The following is a 16,998-nucleotide window of genomic DNA, read 5'->3' on the forward strand; positions in this document are numbered from 1 at the left end:
TAACATAAACCTTAAAACCAAAAAAGTTTCATAATTTCTAAACCCTAAACCCAAAACAAGTAAAAACCATTAAAATATATACATTTGGTGACAGGTTTTGTGGATCAGATGCGGGTGCAGGTGATTGGTAGGCGCTCTTCCCTCCTAAAACCCAGACGCTTTGTTTGAAAAATAGATGAAAATGACAGGCATTAGGGTTTTTATTGTTGACCAAAATAATGAGCAGGGCTCTTGCATAAGAATAGTAGGGCTCCTCGGGTTCCCATACCAATGAGTTGGGCTCCGCGGGCTCACTAGCCAGTGTGAGTCAGGCTCCTTAGCTAGTGAGTCGGGCTCATCGGGCTCCCAAAATACTGAGTAGGGCTCCTCGGGCTCCCCAAAGAGTGAACTTTTTAAGCACGGCTCTTTATTATTATCTACAACGGACGGTGTAGATCGCACGCGCGCTCAGCTGAGCGACCTGCACCGTCCCCGTCCATGCCCGCGATTCCCTCACTTGCCGTCTTTAATATAAATGTATGTAGTTAGACACGTTGATACTATATCTCTTGTATGTATGTGTGTATGTCTTGTATGTACGTACACTGTATGTATGTATGTATGTATGTATGTATGTATATAGTATGTATGTATGTCTTGTATGTATGTATATAGTATGGATGTATAGAATCTAGATTATGTATGTATGAATGTATGTACACAACTCTACTTCCAGAGGATGAGGATGTAATTCTACACTACATACTTAGTGATCAGACATGACTAACTTTAGCAATCAATCTGTATCTACATACATACATACATACATACATACATACTGATACTGTCTGTATATGTACATACTTCCTTAACTAAATTAAGTTACATACTGTGGGGGCGATGGCGGCAGGTGGTACTAAGGTCTTCTCCTTCTGTGGACATGGCGATGGAGGAAGGGCATCTCGCAACAAGGAGAACCGCATCTTCCTCTGCAACCCTGCTCCCCCCCCTCCCACGTTTCTCTCACTTCCTCCTTGCAGAAGAAGAGGAAGAAGACATGGCTGTTCCACTGCCGCCTCATCGCCATGCCGCTGCCTTCTTTACACGGCTTCCGTGCTCCCACCGACCCCCCTCTACTACCACATCCCCACCCCTCAGGGCATACCTGTGGGAACCACACTTTCCCTCCACAACCTCCCCTCCAACTGTGACACGGATGCTCTTATCCGCCATCTCAACTCCCCTGGTGCCTCCTCTGTACACAGCATCCAGGTAAAAATACTCCTCCTCTTTGTGTCTTATTTTTCTTCCATAGTTTTCTTGCTCTTGAAAATTCTTGGCCTTTGATGCCCATGTATCATGGGTCTTCTAGGTTTCAAATCATCCTACAGAGGGCAATGCTTTTGGCTATGTTACACTGGGTAGCTTGGACCAGGCATGTGCTGTGGTTGCTCAACTCGATGGAGAAGTAAAATGTCTCTTGTTCCTTTGGTATATGTGTATAACAAGTGCTTCACTGTTGTAGTTAAGTGGGTAAAGTTATTTGGTGGAGATCAGAAAGTCATGTGTCCAACCCATATATCCTACCGTCTGCATTGGCATGTAGTAAAGCAGTGCTTATATGGTGTGAGACTTGAACCCAGGTGCATGGATTAGTAAAAACTCAACATATCAAGGCTGCATACTTGATATGGAAGGGAAGAAAAAGAGATGAGACACCGGGAGAATGTAATTCAGTTGGCGAGACTGTCTTGTGGAACCCAGAATGTCATGTATTCAACCCCTACATTCTGCCTGGTGCCATCTAGTAAATTTGATTTGAACCCAGGAGGCCAAATATGACATCTCTAAAAGACCATTATGGCACATGAGAGAAATCCGAGGAAAAGATTAGTACGTCAGTTTTATGATGTGATGTTAAGTTAGTATTTCATCTCTTGAATTGTTGCAAATACTCGTGAGTTAGCATTGGCTAATCCATATTCTTGTTACATAGACATTCCAAGGAAGATGTGTAAGGATCGATTTTGTGAAAAGAGAGCGGCACGTAAATATCCCTACCAGAATGTCCGCTTCCAAGCCCAAGAATGGGAATAGGGTGTACATTGGCAATCTGCCTTGGAGGATGAACGATATCACTCTTCAGCAACTGTTTAGTGCATATGGTACTGTGCTTGGGGCGAAAGTGGTTAGAGAAGAGATCAACGGAAGATCTCGTGGCTTTGGTTTCGTAGTGATGTCAACATCAGCTGAAATGGAAAGAGCCATCGCTATGCTTGATGGTTGTGTAAGTAGTAGTAATTTAACACTAGAAATTGTTTTTTCATTCAAAACAGCAAGTTGTTTTTTGCGGACAATTCTTATTATGTTTCTCTTGTTACAGGAGATTTCAGGCCAGACAGTGAGGGTCAGTGCAGCCGTTTCTCAGGAAAATTCTAGCTGACATTCTCTTTGGTTCAAGGGCATAGATAGGTATTGTAAATATGGTTTGAGTTTTTCATTGACATATATCCGTGCAAACATAATCGTTTTGCCGATAGAATTTGCCTTTGGCAACGACCATATGCCTTTTGCAGTAGAATATCATAATAAACAAGATGTTCCATGCAAAGCACGATGTGATGCACTCACTACCTGTGGGCCTTTCAAAAGGCTTGATCTACTGAAAATTTTCAAAATGATCATTTCGAGTAAATTATGCTACACATTGTGCTATCAATTCTTTATAGCACGATTACAATTTTATTTATCATGGATTTGGTTCTTGAAGCAGTCACAATGTAACATGTCTTTTGAAAGTCTAGAGTAATTATGGAGATTACATGCTTTCGTTAAACATCTCTCTATCCAAAGAAAAATGCATGTGGACCCTTACGTTTTGTTAAATCTACAGAGTCATGTCTTAGTATTGAAATCCATAAACTAATGATAATTGGATGATGGAGAAGATAGGTGCAAACACATTATGTCTAAATGTTTTGAATGGTGAACATCGCGAATGGGACACCATATGTGCAAATCAGAAGGCACCATTATGGGATGCCCAATTAAAATAAATAAATATAAAATATTCATTGCAATTTCCATGCTGTTTAGAAATCAAGAATTTGCGAAATCGTATCTTGCCCTTATCGAGAACTCATTGCTTAGAGATAAAAAAGAATAGCACACATCATGATCTATTCAAAACTAACAAGATGTTGAGGTTCCTTCTTCTCTCAATGTAGACCAGCAATTGTGTTTGTGGCAAATGCAATATAATCAAGATGTCTTGTGCAAGATGATGGGATAATACCGTAATTAGTGTGCCTTATTGGGTCAATATTCGTAGTTATGTTTGCAATATGAGCGAAACCTGATCATGTATGTTATAAGCATTGGCATTGAAGCAATAAGAAATTGCTTGACGTGTTGGTTCAAGAAGAATTGTGAATGTTTTTATTGTCTTATATGAAGAATTGTGAATGTTTTTATTGTCTTATATATATGTTGGGAGAAATGGAATTGAAATTAGAGGGGTAATATTATTCTATTTATGTTCACATTTCGCAAACACTTAAAAAGTAATGTCTTCAAGAGTTGGATTTGTGAATAATTAGTTAGGGTGGTTTCAAACAATGTAAGCAAGAGAGGTTCCAATACTATTGTGAAAATTCGAATAAATTGTGATATCTCCCTTAGGCTCATTTGAATGAAGTGAGTTGAAATTCTTGACATTTGAAAATTAAGGTCTTTGAATCGTAACTTAATAGACACTTAAAAAACCCAAGGCAAGTCACCCGCACTAAATATAGTCAAATTCATCTGTTGACATTGTTTATAAAAAGAGCAGATTTAATAGACATAAACATGTTTGTGTTTTTTCATAAACATTGAGTTTTTGCATGGATTAAATAGGAGAAACATATTTTAGATATGTAATTTGTCATATACTTTTTATTAAGTAAACTCTAAATCTCAAATTGATGTAAAAACGTGTCAATATGTTAAAAAATGTAAAAGTGAGATATTGTCATAAGAAATTGCCCCTTTGCATTCTAATTGACTTAATATCACTGAATAATCTCTATACGATAATACTTAAACAACCTTCTTATGATATCTTAATCCACAAGCCTTGTTTGTACATAATATAAGGCCAAAGGTGGTCAAAGTTTTACATAGCTTGTCGGACAATGGTGATTAAACATTTGTATGAAAAGCTACAACTATTTTAAAATAAATAGAAGTATATGGAGGGTTCGAAACTAGCTCACAATGTTTATACATAAATGCATTGGTTTTCCAATTCACAAGAGCACAAAACGCATAAGCAAATGATACATTGCCATTGGCGTCAGAGTTATTTACGATGTAGGGCTATTGTTGGAATCTTACTTAGCCTTGCTATGTGAAATTGCAGAGGAGTAATGGATCCTCTCTCTCAACAAGGAACAGAGGATTAGTAAGAGGAAGAAGACACCACCTGGTCTCTGATCCTTGGAATGAGAAAGATGAAGATCCAACAAACCCACAAGCATAGTCCCATTGCATTTGTTGAATTACTCAAGGCTTGCGCCATGAAGAAGGATCTTCATGAAGGTGCTCGTCTCCATGCACACATCCTGGAGCACCATGGCCTGCTCGAGAAGAGCCCCCGCATCGCCACCACTCTCATCAGCATGTATGCCAAATGTGGTGCGATCACGAAAGCCCGGCAGCTGTTTTGGGAACTTCCTGTTCGGGACGTTGTCTCTTGGAATGCCCTCATTGCTGGGTATGCCCAACAGGGGCAGCCTCATGAAGTTTTTATCCTTTTTGAAAGGATGCGAAAGGATAGATTGTCGCCAGATGGAGTCACCTTCACATGTGTTCTCAATGCGTGTAGCAGCATCGGAGCTCTTGATAAGGGCAAAGAAATTCATGATGAGATTGTCCATAGAGGCTTGTTGGAGAGAAATATTATGCTGGGCAATGCTTTGGTGGATATGTACGCAAAATGTGGTATGTTTGCAAAAGCACGAAGCGTGCTTGAAGAACTCTGTATTCGCAATGTAGTCACGTGGAATGCGCTTATTGCAGGGTATGTCCAACATGGGCAAGGTCATGAAGCATTGCAAAGCTTTATACAGATGCAAAAGGAAGGCGTTGCCCCTGATGGAGTCACCTTCATTTGCATCCTGAAGTCTTGTGCTAGCACAAGGGATATCAATAAGGGCAGAAAAATTCATGATGAGATTATAACTAGGTGTTTGCTGGAGAAAAATGTTGTGCTTGGCAATGCTTTGGTGGATATGTATGCCAAATGTGGTCATCTGATGAAAGCAGCACAAGTTCTGGAAGAACTTCCTGTGCGAAATGTAGTTTCTTGGTCTACCCTAATCTCAGGGTATGTCCAAGCAGGGAGAGGTCATGAAGCTTTAAACTGTTTTGCACTGATGCAAAGAGAGGGCATCTCTCCGAATGCGGTAACATTCAGTTCCATTCTGAAGGCATGTGGTATTACAGGAGCTATTGACAAGGGCAAACAAATTCATGAAGAGGTGGTTAATAGGGGCTTATTGCTGAAAAGCGTCATGCTTGGCAATGCTTTGGTGGACATGTATGCTAAATGTGGTGATCTTTTTCAAGCAAAACAAGTGCTCGAAGAGCTTTCTCTTCGAGACATATTCTCTTGGTCTGCCTTAATTGCTGGATATGCTCAAGAAGGACAAGGACATGAAGCACTCAACTGTTTTGCAAGGATGCAAAAGGAGGGTCTCTCTCCTGATGGGGTCACTTTCATTTTACTTTTGAAGGCTTGTGCCAGCATAGGGGCTATTGACAAGGGTAGGCAAATTCATTATGAGATTTTGAATAGGGGATTACTAAATGATAGCATAGTGCTTGGCACCACCTTAGTGGATATGTATGCTAAATGTGGCATACTTGCAAAAGCACAAGAAGTTCTTGAAGCTCTTCCTGTTCGAAATGCAGTGTCCTGGTGTGCACTAATTGCAGGTTACACCCAGAAGGATCAACCTCATGAAGCACTCAACTGTTTTGAGAAGATGCAAAAGGAGGGTCTGTCCCCTGATGGAATTACCTTTATCTCTATCTTGAAGGCCTGTGGCAGCATAGGAGCTCTCGAAAAGGGTGAACAAATTCATGAGGAGATTGTCAAGAGGGGTTTGCTGGAGAAAAATATTGCTCTGGGAAATGTATTAGTAGATATGTATGCCAAGTGCGGTGCACTTGTAAAGGCTCAACAAGCGCTTGAAGATCTCCATGTTCGTGATATAGTTTCTTGGAATTCATTAATTGCAGGGTATGCCCAACATGGGCAAGGTAGTGAAGTACTAGACGCGTTTGAACAGTTACAACAGGAGGGTCTTTTTCCTGATTGTGTCACCTTTGCTTGCATCTTAAAAGCATGTGGTAACACAAAAGCTATTGATAAGGGCGCACAAATTTATGAGGCAATTGTGGGCAGGGGATTTCTGAAGTCAAATACTGTGCTTGGAACTGCAGTAGTGGATATGTATGCCAAAGGTGGTGTGCTTACTAAAGCACGGAAAGTACTCGAAGAGCTTCCTATTCGAGACACAGGCTGTTGGTCTGCACTCATTGCAGGGTATGCCCAAGAGGGGCAGAGCCATGAAGCATTGAACTGTTTTGAACAAATGCTAAAGGAAGGCCTCTCTCCTAATGAGGCTACCTTAATTTCCATTTTGAAAGCTTGCAGTAGCATAGGAGCTAGTGGTAAGGGGAAACAAATCTATGATGAAATCGTTAGTAGGGGCTTGCTTGAAAACAATATCTTGCTTGGTAATGTTTTGGTGGATATGTATGCCAAATGTGGTCTGTTTGCAAAAGCAAAAGAAGTGCTTGAAGGCCTTCCTGTCCGGAATGTGGTTTCATGGAATTCACTTATTGCAGCATATGCTGAAAAGGAAGAAGGGCATGAGGCACTAAATTGCTTTTCTCGGATGCAAAGGGATGGCCTTCATCCAAATGATGTCACTTTCACTTGCTTGTTGAAGGCTTGTGGCAGTATTGGAGCTATTGACAAGGGCAAACGAATTCATGATGATGTTATCAGTGAGAACTTGCTAGAGAAAAATGTCATACTAGGCAATGCTTTGGTGGATATGTATGCCAAATGTGGAATGCTTGCAAAAGCACAAGAAGTGCTTGAAAATCTTTGTTTGCGAGACACCATTTCTTGGTCTACAATGATTGCAGGGTATGCTCAAGAGGGGTATTCTCATCAAGCACTGAGATGCTTTGAACAAATGCAAAGGGAGGGTCTCTGTGCAAATGAAATAACCTTTCTATCTTTGCTGAATGCATGCAATCATGCAGGGAAATTGGATGAGGCCCAAACATATTATGAGACTATGAGCAGAAAGTATGGGATTACGCCCTCATTAGAGCACCATGTTTGCATGGTGGTAGTTTTTGGATGTGCAGGATGTTTAGACAAAGCGATGTCAATCATTAAGACAATGCCGTATTCTAATGATCCATCAGTTTGGCTTGCATTATTGAGTGCTTGTAGAAAATGGGAAAACGTCAAGCTTGGACGATTTGCATTCAGTAAAATAATAGAACTAGATAACAATCTTCCTGCAGCCTATGTCCTTATGGCTAATATATACATAGCTGCTGGCATGCAAGAGGATGCAGAGGAGGTTGAGAACATGAGAGTGAAGAATGCTGTTTGTACTAAGCCATGTAGATCCTGTGTCAGGAGGTTAACTGCCAGTACAAGTGGATGTGAATGGCCCTGTTAAGAAAACGAAACATGCTTCATAGATCAGTTGTATCCATTGCCAAATGACATTGTCTTGTTGGGAGAGGTGAATGATGTAAACTATGCTGCAAGATCATTATCAGAGATGTATATTGTATCATAATATTTGTATATTGGGAATGGGAATGTTCGTACAGGGTCTGCTATCCCCCAAAATGGACTACCCCAGGGTAAAGCTGCTGGCAGATGTTCTTCAGTAATGACCTGTCCAAGAACCATGAGTTCCTATTGGACACATTCCAATCTGTGGTATATGCATTAGAATTGGTATTGGGAAGATTAGATTATCAACCCGCTTAGGATATGCATTCCTATCAAATTTTCCATATGGATTGATGTGGTTGAAATGGAGATTAGAGGTTGTAGATCAAGAATTATTTGTATTTATTTGGTTGCAGCATTAGTCCTTTCATAATTGAGTGAACCTTCTTGGTCCTTGAATGTATATAACCAACAATACAAGATAACCTTTGTTCTTTGCCCTGGGGATGTTTATGGGGCACTGTTACTTATTTTGAGTTGATGAATAGTGCAATACATAATTGCATGTGGTGAAGGAGAAATACTCGCTAATAAAAATAACTCAGTCAGAATGATATTTTTTTTATAGAAATGACATATCAGAAGATAATGCAGTATGCTGTTGATATTGAAAAAGTCCTGCATGGAATTCATGGTAACTACCAAAAGTGTTAATAATCTTTGCTAAGAAGATGAATGTACATTACTGTCTAAGTCGAATAAAATGGGCAGCACTTTGTATACCACCATACAATCTAATATGCATGTGTAATTGTACATTGCTCATTGGAAAGGAAAAAACATTAAATGAAGCAATGCATGATACTGTGCAATAAGATTTTACAGCAGAAACAGTAGAACATTGAGTTTGGAGGAAAATCGGCAAAATTCAATGAAATGAGCCATTTTGTATATCAAGAAAAAATAAAAAAATAAAGGGGCATGAATTATTGTCATAGTCTTGACAATTTCAATGACAAAATGGGATGTTGATTTTGATCTTTGATTCATCACCAAGACTGAAAAGTAGGGAGCGGGCAAGTGTGGCACTATGATCTCATGATATTCATAGAAAACAATGCCCTCGTGTAAATTTGTTAGTTAGAGTAGTTGCATCTCTAACTCTGAAGTAAACCACCCACATTCTGGTTCCTGGTTTCATCCCCTGCAGGTATTCTGGCTTTGACCTGGTGAAACAGGAATAGTTTATTGTCATTGCTTTTCCATCCTCTGATGATCATGCATGCCAATAACTGCATAAATATGTGGTACAAGGTAATAAGTTGCAGCATTGTACTCATATTCACCTAAACTAATCTCATAAACTTCAGAAATACAAAATCTTTTGGAGCATCAAAATTTCACTGTACACATTTTTAAGAGCTGGAGAAAAATAGTTACTCTCTCATAGCTTCAACCTTCGGGGTGTAAACAAATATCGACTTTCATGATTTAAACCTTCTCACCCTCGTACATGCCAGCAGCTGCATAAATGATAATGGTACACTTTTAAGAGTTGGACAAATAATTACCCTCTCCTTTGACTCTTGTAACTTCAATCTTCTGCTCGTCCTCATACATGCCCAAGACTGCATAAATGTTAGCCATTAGAACATGGGCTGGAGCAAGATTATTATCTAATTGAATCACTTTATCAAAAGCTAATCACGCAATCTCCACCTTTCTCCATTTCTTACAAGAAACCAAGAGTGCAAGCCATACAAAATCTTTTGGCAACTATACACTCTCAAAGCTTCAACCTTCTGAAAGTAAACAATTGTTGATTCTCATAACTTCAACCTTCTGTTCATCCTCATACATGCCAGCCGCTGCATAAATGTTAGCCATAAGAACATAGGCTGGAGCAAGATGATTATCTAATTGAATTGCTTTATCAAAAGCTAATCTCGCAAGCTCCACCTTTCTCCATTTCTTACAAGAAACCAAGAGTGCAAGCCATACAGAAGAATCATCAAGATATGGCATTGTTTTGATCACCGACAACGCCTTACCAAAGCAACCTGCAAATCCAGAAATCACCACCATGCAAGTATGGTGCTCTATCTTCGGTATTACCCCGTATTTTCCACTCATATTCTCATAATAGGTTTGGGCCTCATCCAATTTCCCCGAATGACCACACGCATTCACAACACACAACAAGGTGATGTCATCTGGGCAGATGCCCTCCGTTTCCATTTGTGCAATACAACACAATGCTTTACATCCTTGTCCTTGTTGTGCATACCCTCCGAGCAGTGCATTCCAAGAGACAACATCTCGAATAGGAAGCTCTTCAAGCACTTGGTGTGCTTTTGTAAGCAAGCCACATTTGGCATACATATCCACAAGAGAGGTGCCAAGCACAACATTGTTTTCCAGAAAGTGCCCCTCAAGTATCTCTTCGTGTAGTTTTTGGCCCTTTTCAATAGCTCCAATACTTGCACATGCCTTTACAATACAATTGAAGGTGATCTCATTTGGAGATAGTCTCTCCATTTGCATCCGTGCAAAACAATGGAGTGTCTCATGGTCACGTCCCCTTTGAGCATATCCTGAAATTAACGAATTCCATGTGACTATATCTCGTGTTGGAAGTCTTTCCAGCACTTGCTGAGCTTCTGCAAGTGCACCAAATTTTGCATACATATCCACCAATGTAGTGCCAAGCACAATGTCTTTCATGAGCAATCCCTTACTCACTATCTCACTATGAATTTTGATACCCTTCGTAATATCTCCTATTTTTGTGCATGCCTTCAGAATGCAAATGAAGGTTACAATACTTGGCGAGATACCCTCCCTTTGCATCTGTTGAAAACAGTTAATGGCCTCATTACCATGTCCTTCTTGAGCATATCCACCAATAAGTGCATTCCAACAAACTACATTTCGTAAAGGAAGTTCTTCCAGCACATCCTGTGCTTTCACAAGCATACCACATCTTGCATACATATCCACCAAAGCAGTGCCAAGCATAACATTTTCCTCTAGAAAAAACCTATTAATGATCTCTTCATGAATTTGTTTGCCCTTTTCAATAGCTCGTATGCTGCCACAAGCCTTCAGAATGCAAATGAAGGTGACATCATTGGGCAAGAGGCCCTCTCTTTGCATTTGTTCAAAACAGCTGAGTGCTTCATGACCTTTGCCTTCATGAACATATCCTGATATCAGTGCTGTCCACGAGATGACATCTCGAACAGGAAGTTCCTCAAGCACTTGTCGAGCTTTTGTAAGAACACCACATTTGGCATACATGTCCACTAAAGCATTGCCAAGCACAATATTTTTGTCAAGCAAGCCCCTATTAATGATCTCATCATGAATTTGTTTGCCCCTATCAATGGCCCTTATGCTACCACAAGCCTTCAAAATGCAAGTGAAAGTAACCCCAACTGGAGAGAGGCCCTCCCTCTGCATTCTATCAAAACAATCTAGTGTTTCATTAGCATACCCCAGTTGGGCATACCCTGTGATGAGAGCATTCCAAGAGATGACATCTCGAACTGGGAGGGTTTCAAGGACTCTACGAGCTTTTGCAACAGCACCACACTTGGCATACATGCTAATCAAAGCACTGCCCACATATGAGCTGCTCTTTCCCAGAAGAAACCGATGCTTGAGAATTTCCGCATGAAGTGCAGAACCTTGTTGCAGATCCTTCTTCTTGGCGCAGTCCTTCAGTAAACCCACGAAATCGAAATCATTCTTGTTTATAATAGCCATATAACAGGCACAGGAAGTTCTGCTCAGAACTCAGGGAATGATGCATCTCTTGATCTCTCAAGAGATGCATTGAAAGCCTTCATTTCATTTCACGTATCAATATGTCATAGCACGAAGTTTTGCAGGCATCATTATAGCTCCTCGTGATGGCAGGCCTTCCGGCTCCTTGGTATGCACCTCGGTTACAAGCAATTGATGTAGAGCTGTCTATGCTCTCTCCAGCACCAACATTTGGTTCTTTTTTTGTTGTGCTGGATATGCAATCCAGGTGCTCCAATTTCGCTTGGATGAACTTTTGGCTACAGTCTCGTTAGAGCATTTTTATTTGATCAGTCATAGATTCACAGCAAAGTTGATATGTGGGTCGTGTTCACCCACCACGGATGCATTACTATTGAAAGTCTCGAATCATTGAAACGGGACGACAGATGAGATGTTACCTCTGTAGAAGTTGAGGAATAGTTGATGTGGGTCGACCAAACGAGATGATATCTTTATAGAAGGAGGCGAGGCACTCGGTCCCATAACCTCTTATTCGAACCAATATTTGAAAATGATCATCGACACAGGATAATGAAACACTTATTAATCAACTTGGAGGTAGTTGAGAGAGAGAGATTATAGTCGGATTCCTCTAAACACACCTTAGAGTGTTTACCTCGCCATAAGGTTCTCACTATTGTAGTAGAGATAACAAAAGGTTTTTCTGACTCATCATGTTATTTACACAACTTCTATGAAGAGAGAGACAGAGAGATTTGTATGTTGGTGGGTGGGCTCCTGATTGCTGTTGCCCTCTGAAGCCCCAACATTTCAAATGGCTCCTGCTTCTACTATGCAACAAGACAGTAGAGTTGTCACAATTGGATTTTATCTTGCCTAGTATGATGGGAATAGTTTCGATTATAAGGTTTGGCATTCTATTGCCAAGGAAATCATACATCCACTTGCATTTTTGGATTATAAGGTTTGGCATTCTATTGCCAAGGAAATCATACATCCACTTGCATTTTTGGCAACCCAAACTATGAAACCACTTTTCATGGTTGTCTTCAGGTTTCTATGTTTTTGGCATAATTAGACTATCTGGAATGCATTCATAATTCCCATTCTAGAGCGCACAACCATATCAACCGTTTGAGCGCACAGTTCAGTACCATAGCGCAAACAGGCCTTATTACCTAGGATGGTTTGGTTCCTTGGCATGCAGCCGTCTCTTTAACTTATTTGATAGACATGTTTTGTGATTTTTATACAATTATCCATGATGAAAATTAAATAAAATGAGAGAGAGATTTACACAAGATGTAGAACTCTTCATTACTAGTTCATGATGTAGCCATGAATAGATTATGCATTACACATGGACTATATTTGCACAGTACTAATCAAGGAATATCAATTAGATTAGTAAATAAACAATGGTGTTAAGGTGCTTGCTTGTTTGCTACAAGACAAGGACATATTTCTAACACGTGCCTGCACAATACCTGATCCATATTCTCATAGAGTAAGCTGGTAATAGTCCTGTTTAATTAGTGCCTGTTACAACTCACTCTCAAGATTGTGTGGATGGGTCTTACACCGTTGGCCTCAAGACACCACTCTTCTCCATGTGTGAGACGCTTGTACTAGCAGAATCATTTTCCGTGTGACAACTCCTAGAGACAACTCCTAGAGACACCACAATGTCTCATTACCACAATCACCATTTAATCAAATCTAGTCGGCTACCAGCTTTAGGAGTTCTTGTAACGAAAAACACTCAAGACTTTTGATCTCTTACTTATAAAACTTATGACGTAATGTGCTAAAAATATTGGTCAAAGAAATGTACACTAAAAACTAAATCTTTCATGAGTAGATTCAAGACAACGGGAAGATCACTCGGAACTCATCCTTTATCAATGAACCCATGGAAACATTGTTAAAACCATTTTTTGCCACAACGGGTACTAGGATCCAGAGTAGCATGGCCTGTGTTCCAATATAAAAATCCAGAAACTGCAGTGCGACCAGCTACTGCATCAATAACTCTCATGAACATTATGAATATCACCTTGCAACCTGTGGTCTTCTATATTGTGCCGAATTGTGTAAATAACGGATGTTACTTACAAACATCAGTCGTTTTGGATCTATCACAAACTGAGGTTCTCAAATATTTCATAGAAATTGTATGTCATTTACACCACCATGTACATTCCCACCATGCGTGCTCATGAATGCAAGGCACATGCAATGGGCGAAATCTCTCATCATCATCTCACGCACTTTATGATACCAATATATCCACATTTGGAAAGCATCTTTCCTCTGAAATGTTAATATCACAGTCGTTTATCTTTGCAGGAATTGACTCTGGTACAGGAGCCCTCATGTTCAATGCTATCATCTTCCTAAGCCATTCTTCACCCTCATGTTCTCAACCTTTTCTGCATCCTCTTGCATTCCAGCAGCTGCATAGATATTGGCCATAATGACATATGCTGATGCAATATCATTACCCACCTGTATTACATGATCAAAAGACAGTCTCCCAAGTTTTACATAACCCCATTTTCCACAAGCACCCAATAGTGCAAGCCAAAGTGATGGGTCATCCAAATACGACACTGATTTAATCACTGCAGTTGCCTTATCGAAACACCCAGCCTGTCCAAAAGAAATCACCATGCATGTATGATGCTCTATCTGTGGTGCTATTCCATATTTTCTGCTCATGTTCGCATAATATGTTTCTGCATCATCCAACCTCCCAGAATGACTACATGCATTTAGTATACATAAGAAGGTAACATCATTTGGAGAGATGCCCTCTCTTTGCATTTGTTCAAAACAGTTGAGAGCTTCATGATGATAACCTTTTTCAGCATACCCTGCAATCAGTGCAGACCAAGAGACTGTGTCTCGAACAGGAAGCTCTTCGAGCACTTCTTGTGCTTCTCCAAGCATACCACATTTCACATACATATCCACCAAAGCATTGCCAAGCGTGATATTTTTCTCCAGAAAACACCGACTCACAATCTCTTCATGAATTTGTTTACCCTTACAAATAGCTCCTATTCTGCCACAAGCCTTCACAATAAGAGTGAATGTAACCCCATCTGGGGAGAGCCCTTCCCTTTGCATCTGCGCAAAACAGTTGAGTGCTTCATGTCCTTGGCCCTCTTCAGCATACCCTGCAATTAGTGCGTTCCAAGAGATCGTGTCCCTTACATGAAGGTCTTCAAGAATTTTCTTTGCATTTACAAGCATACCACACTTGGCATACATATCCACCAGAGAGGTCTCGAGCAGAATATTTTTACCCAGCAAATCTTTGTTAACAATTTCATAGTGGAATTGTTTACCCTTGTTGATAGCTATTGACGTGCCACAGGCTTTTAAGATGGCAATATAAGTGACCCCATCTGGGGAGATGCCTTCCCTTTGCATCCGTTCCAAGCATTTTAATGCATCATAACCCCTGCTTTCTTCAACATACCCTGCAATGAGTGTATTCCAGGAGATTATGTTTCGTCCTGGATGGTCATCGAGTATCTCATGTGCTTTTTCTAGTCCACCACATTTTGCATACATGTCAATCAAAGCATTTCCAAGAACAATATTCTTCTTCAACAAACCCCTTCTGATGATCTCACTGTGAATCTCTTCACCCTCGCTAAGAGATCCTATGTTGCCACATGCCTTGAGAATACAAGTGAAGGTGATCTCACTTGGAGTGAGACCCTCTCTTTGCATCAGTGTAAAACAGCTGAATGCTTCATGGCCTCGATAGCTCTCTTGAGCATACCCTGCAATCATAGAGTTCCAAGAGACTGCATTCCGAACAGGAAGCTCTTCGAGCAAGTGCCAAGCCTTTGTGATTGCACCACATTTTACATACATATCAACCAAAGTATTGCCAAGCACAACATTTTCCTTCAACAATCCCCTCTTTATAATCTCTTCATGAATTTTTTTGCCCTTGTTGAGTGATTTTATGCTCCCACAAGACTTCAAAATACCAGTGAAAGTGACCTCATCTGGATAGAGGCCCTCCCTCTGCATCTCTTCAAAACATCGGAGTGCTTCATGGCCTCGCCCTTTCTGAGCATATGCAGCAATGAGAATGGACCAAGTGACTACATTCCGAGAAGGAAGCTCCTTAAGCACTTGTTGTGCTTTTGCAAGCATGCCACATTTAGCATACATATCCACCAGAGCATTCCCAAGAACAATATTTGTTTCCAACAAGCCTCTATGGACAATCTCTTCATGAATGAGTTTGCCCTTGTCAAGCGCTCTTGTGATGGAACAAGCCTTGAGGATGCAAGTAAAGGTGAAGTCATCCGGAGAGAGGCCATCTAGTTGCATCCTATGAAAACTGTCCAGTGCTTCATGACCTTGACCTTCCCAGGCATACCCTGCAATGAGAGCATTCCATAAGACGACATTCCGAACGTGAAGGTTTTCAAGGACTTTCCGAGCTTCCCTAAGCGCTCCACATTTGGCATACGTTTGTATCAATGTGGTAGATGTACAAGGTTTTGTGTCCAAAAACCCAAGTTCCAGGAAGTGAGCATGTAGCGTGAACACTCCACTGAGGTTTTCCTTGTGGCCACAACTCTTGAGTAAGTCTGTAAATGTAAAATCCTTCTTGTAACATTCTCTTCTTCTCATTGCTTTCCGCCGTAACGAGTTCCATGCAGAATACCATAGCTCCTTAATTCGTAGCTCTGTTAGAAACTAATCAATTTTTGTTTTGATTTTGTCCTACTAGCTCTTGTGGTGAGCCCATTCTTTATAAATACACCATGTTCAAATCTCGCTATATGCACTGCTTCACTGGAAATCAAGGAGCTACAACTCTCTCTCTTTCCCTCTCTTTTCTAGCAATGACCATATAGCCAGCGCCTTGAATACTCTGCCTCGGAAGAAGTTTCTCTCACGCCATTTATGCGTAACATCTCGACTTAGGATTTCTGCGCAGTATATACATACATAAACTCTCAAATTGAGCACATGTAATTCATAGCAAATATGGAGCACAATTATATTATGAGGAGCTTAACAGGAATGGGAAATGACAAAAAATTCGCAAAACTATTCAGCAAGAACCTTATGATTTATGTATACATTACTCAACCATGAAAATTCATGTACCACTATTATGATTTCAAATGCACTATTATGATTTCAAATACACTATTATGAATTCATTTCCCCTTGTGGGTGACAAAATTATTCCCACGAACATGATCTAACTCATTATAATTAAGGATGTAAATTGAAAAGAATGTTAGGCAATACTAAATTATGTTTAACTATGGTAAGTTTTTATATGTGGAAACATTAATTTAAGAACATTTTGGCAAATTTTAGCCAAATTCTTTTGCATAAATGCAGTTAAGCTCGTGTCTATGTTTTCTCAAAAATTTACTAAAAACTTTAATGATGTATCAAGAAACCAGGTTGAGGTTTGGTTTATGACACCAAAACGGTTCTTT

At 40.2% G+C, this 16,998-nt stretch overlaps 4 protein-coding genes across 5 annotated transcripts; 2 read left to right on the forward strand and 2 right to left on the reverse strand.

Moving 5' to 3' along the window:
- Nucleotides 1-872: 872 nt before the first annotated feature.
- LOC147858349 (28 kDa ribonucleoprotein, chloroplastic-like) lies at nt 873-2,698 on the forward strand. Of its 2 annotated transcripts, none has more exons than XM_087326660.1 (4): nt 873-1,251; nt 1,352-1,447; nt 1,976-2,266; nt 2,363-2,698. In XM_087326660.1, the coding sequence occupies exons 1-4, from the start codon at nt 880-882 to the stop codon at nt 2,420-2,422; spliced, it is 819 nt and encodes a 272-aa protein (XP_087182786.1). In that variant the 5' UTR covers nt 873-879; the 3' UTR covers nt 2,423-2,698. The 2 variants fall into 2 exon arrangements, with proteins under 2 accessions (XP_087182786.1, XP_087182787.1); XM_087326661.1 differs by having other exon boundaries at nt 1,976-2,261.
- A 1,657-nt stretch (nt 2,699-4,355) lies between these two features.
- LOC147858350 (pentatricopeptide repeat-containing protein At2g03380, mitochondrial-like) lies at nt 4,356-7,864 on the forward strand. The gene has a single exon (XM_087326875.1). It carries the CDS (start codon nt 4,464-4,466, stop codon nt 7,731-7,733), a length of 3,270 nt encoding a protein of 1,089 aa, XP_087183001.1. The 5' UTR covers nt 4,356-4,463; the 3' UTR covers nt 7,734-7,864.
- Nucleotides 7,865-8,676: 812 nt separating this feature from the next.
- On the reverse strand, nt 8,677-12,079 carry LOC147858351 (pentatricopeptide repeat-containing protein DOT4, chloroplastic-like). The gene has a single exon (XM_087326880.1). The coding sequence runs from the start codon at nt 11,501-11,503 to the stop codon at nt 9,530-9,532; it is 1,974 nt and encodes a 657-aa protein (XP_087183006.1). The 5' UTR covers nt 11,504-12,079; the 3' UTR covers nt 8,677-9,529.
- A 1,243-nt stretch (nt 12,080-13,322) lies between these two features.
- Nucleotides 13,323-16,524, reverse strand: LOC147858352 (pentatricopeptide repeat-containing protein At3g09040, mitochondrial-like). Its single transcript, XM_087326879.1, has one exon. The coding sequence runs from the start codon at nt 16,169-16,171 to the stop codon at nt 13,895-13,897; it is 2,277 nt and encodes a 758-aa protein (XP_087183005.1). The 5' UTR covers nt 16,172-16,524; the 3' UTR covers nt 13,323-13,894.
- Nucleotides 16,525-16,998: the final 474 nt, after the last annotated feature.

This window comes from Azolla caroliniana, unplaced genomic scaffold (assembly GCF_043228905.1).
Source record: "Azolla caroliniana isolate FFs.n. ecotype wild unplaced genomic scaffold, voAzoCaro1.0.p SCAF_11, whole genome shotgun sequence".
Classification (NCBI taxonomy): Eukaryota; Viridiplantae; Streptophyta; class Polypodiopsida; order Salviniales; family Salviniaceae; genus Azolla; species Azolla caroliniana.

Coding starts and splice junctions, on each gene's coding strand:
- LOC147858350 (XM_087326875.1), top strand. CDS start 4,464: ATGAGAAAGATGAAGATCCAACAAACCCACAAGCATAGTCCCATTGCA.
- LOC147858351 (XM_087326880.1), bottom strand. CDS start 11,503: ATGGCTATTATAAACAAGAATGATTTCGATTTCGTGGGTTTACTGAAG.
- LOC147858352 (XM_087326879.1), bottom strand. CDS start 16,171: ATGAGAAGAAGAGAATGTTACAAGAAGGATTTTACATTTACAGACTTA.
- LOC147858349 (XM_087326660.1), top strand. CDS start 880: ATGGCGGCAGGTGGTACTAAGGTCTTCTCCTTCTGTGGACATGGCGAT. Junction 1,252..1,351: donor CCTCTGTACACAGCATCCAG/GTAAAAATACTC, acceptor TGGGTCTTCTAG/GTTTCAAATCATCCTACAGA. Junction 2,267..2,362: donor TCGCTATGCTTGATGGTTGT/GTAAGTAGTAGT, acceptor CTCTTGTTACAG/GAGATTTCAGGCCAGACAGT.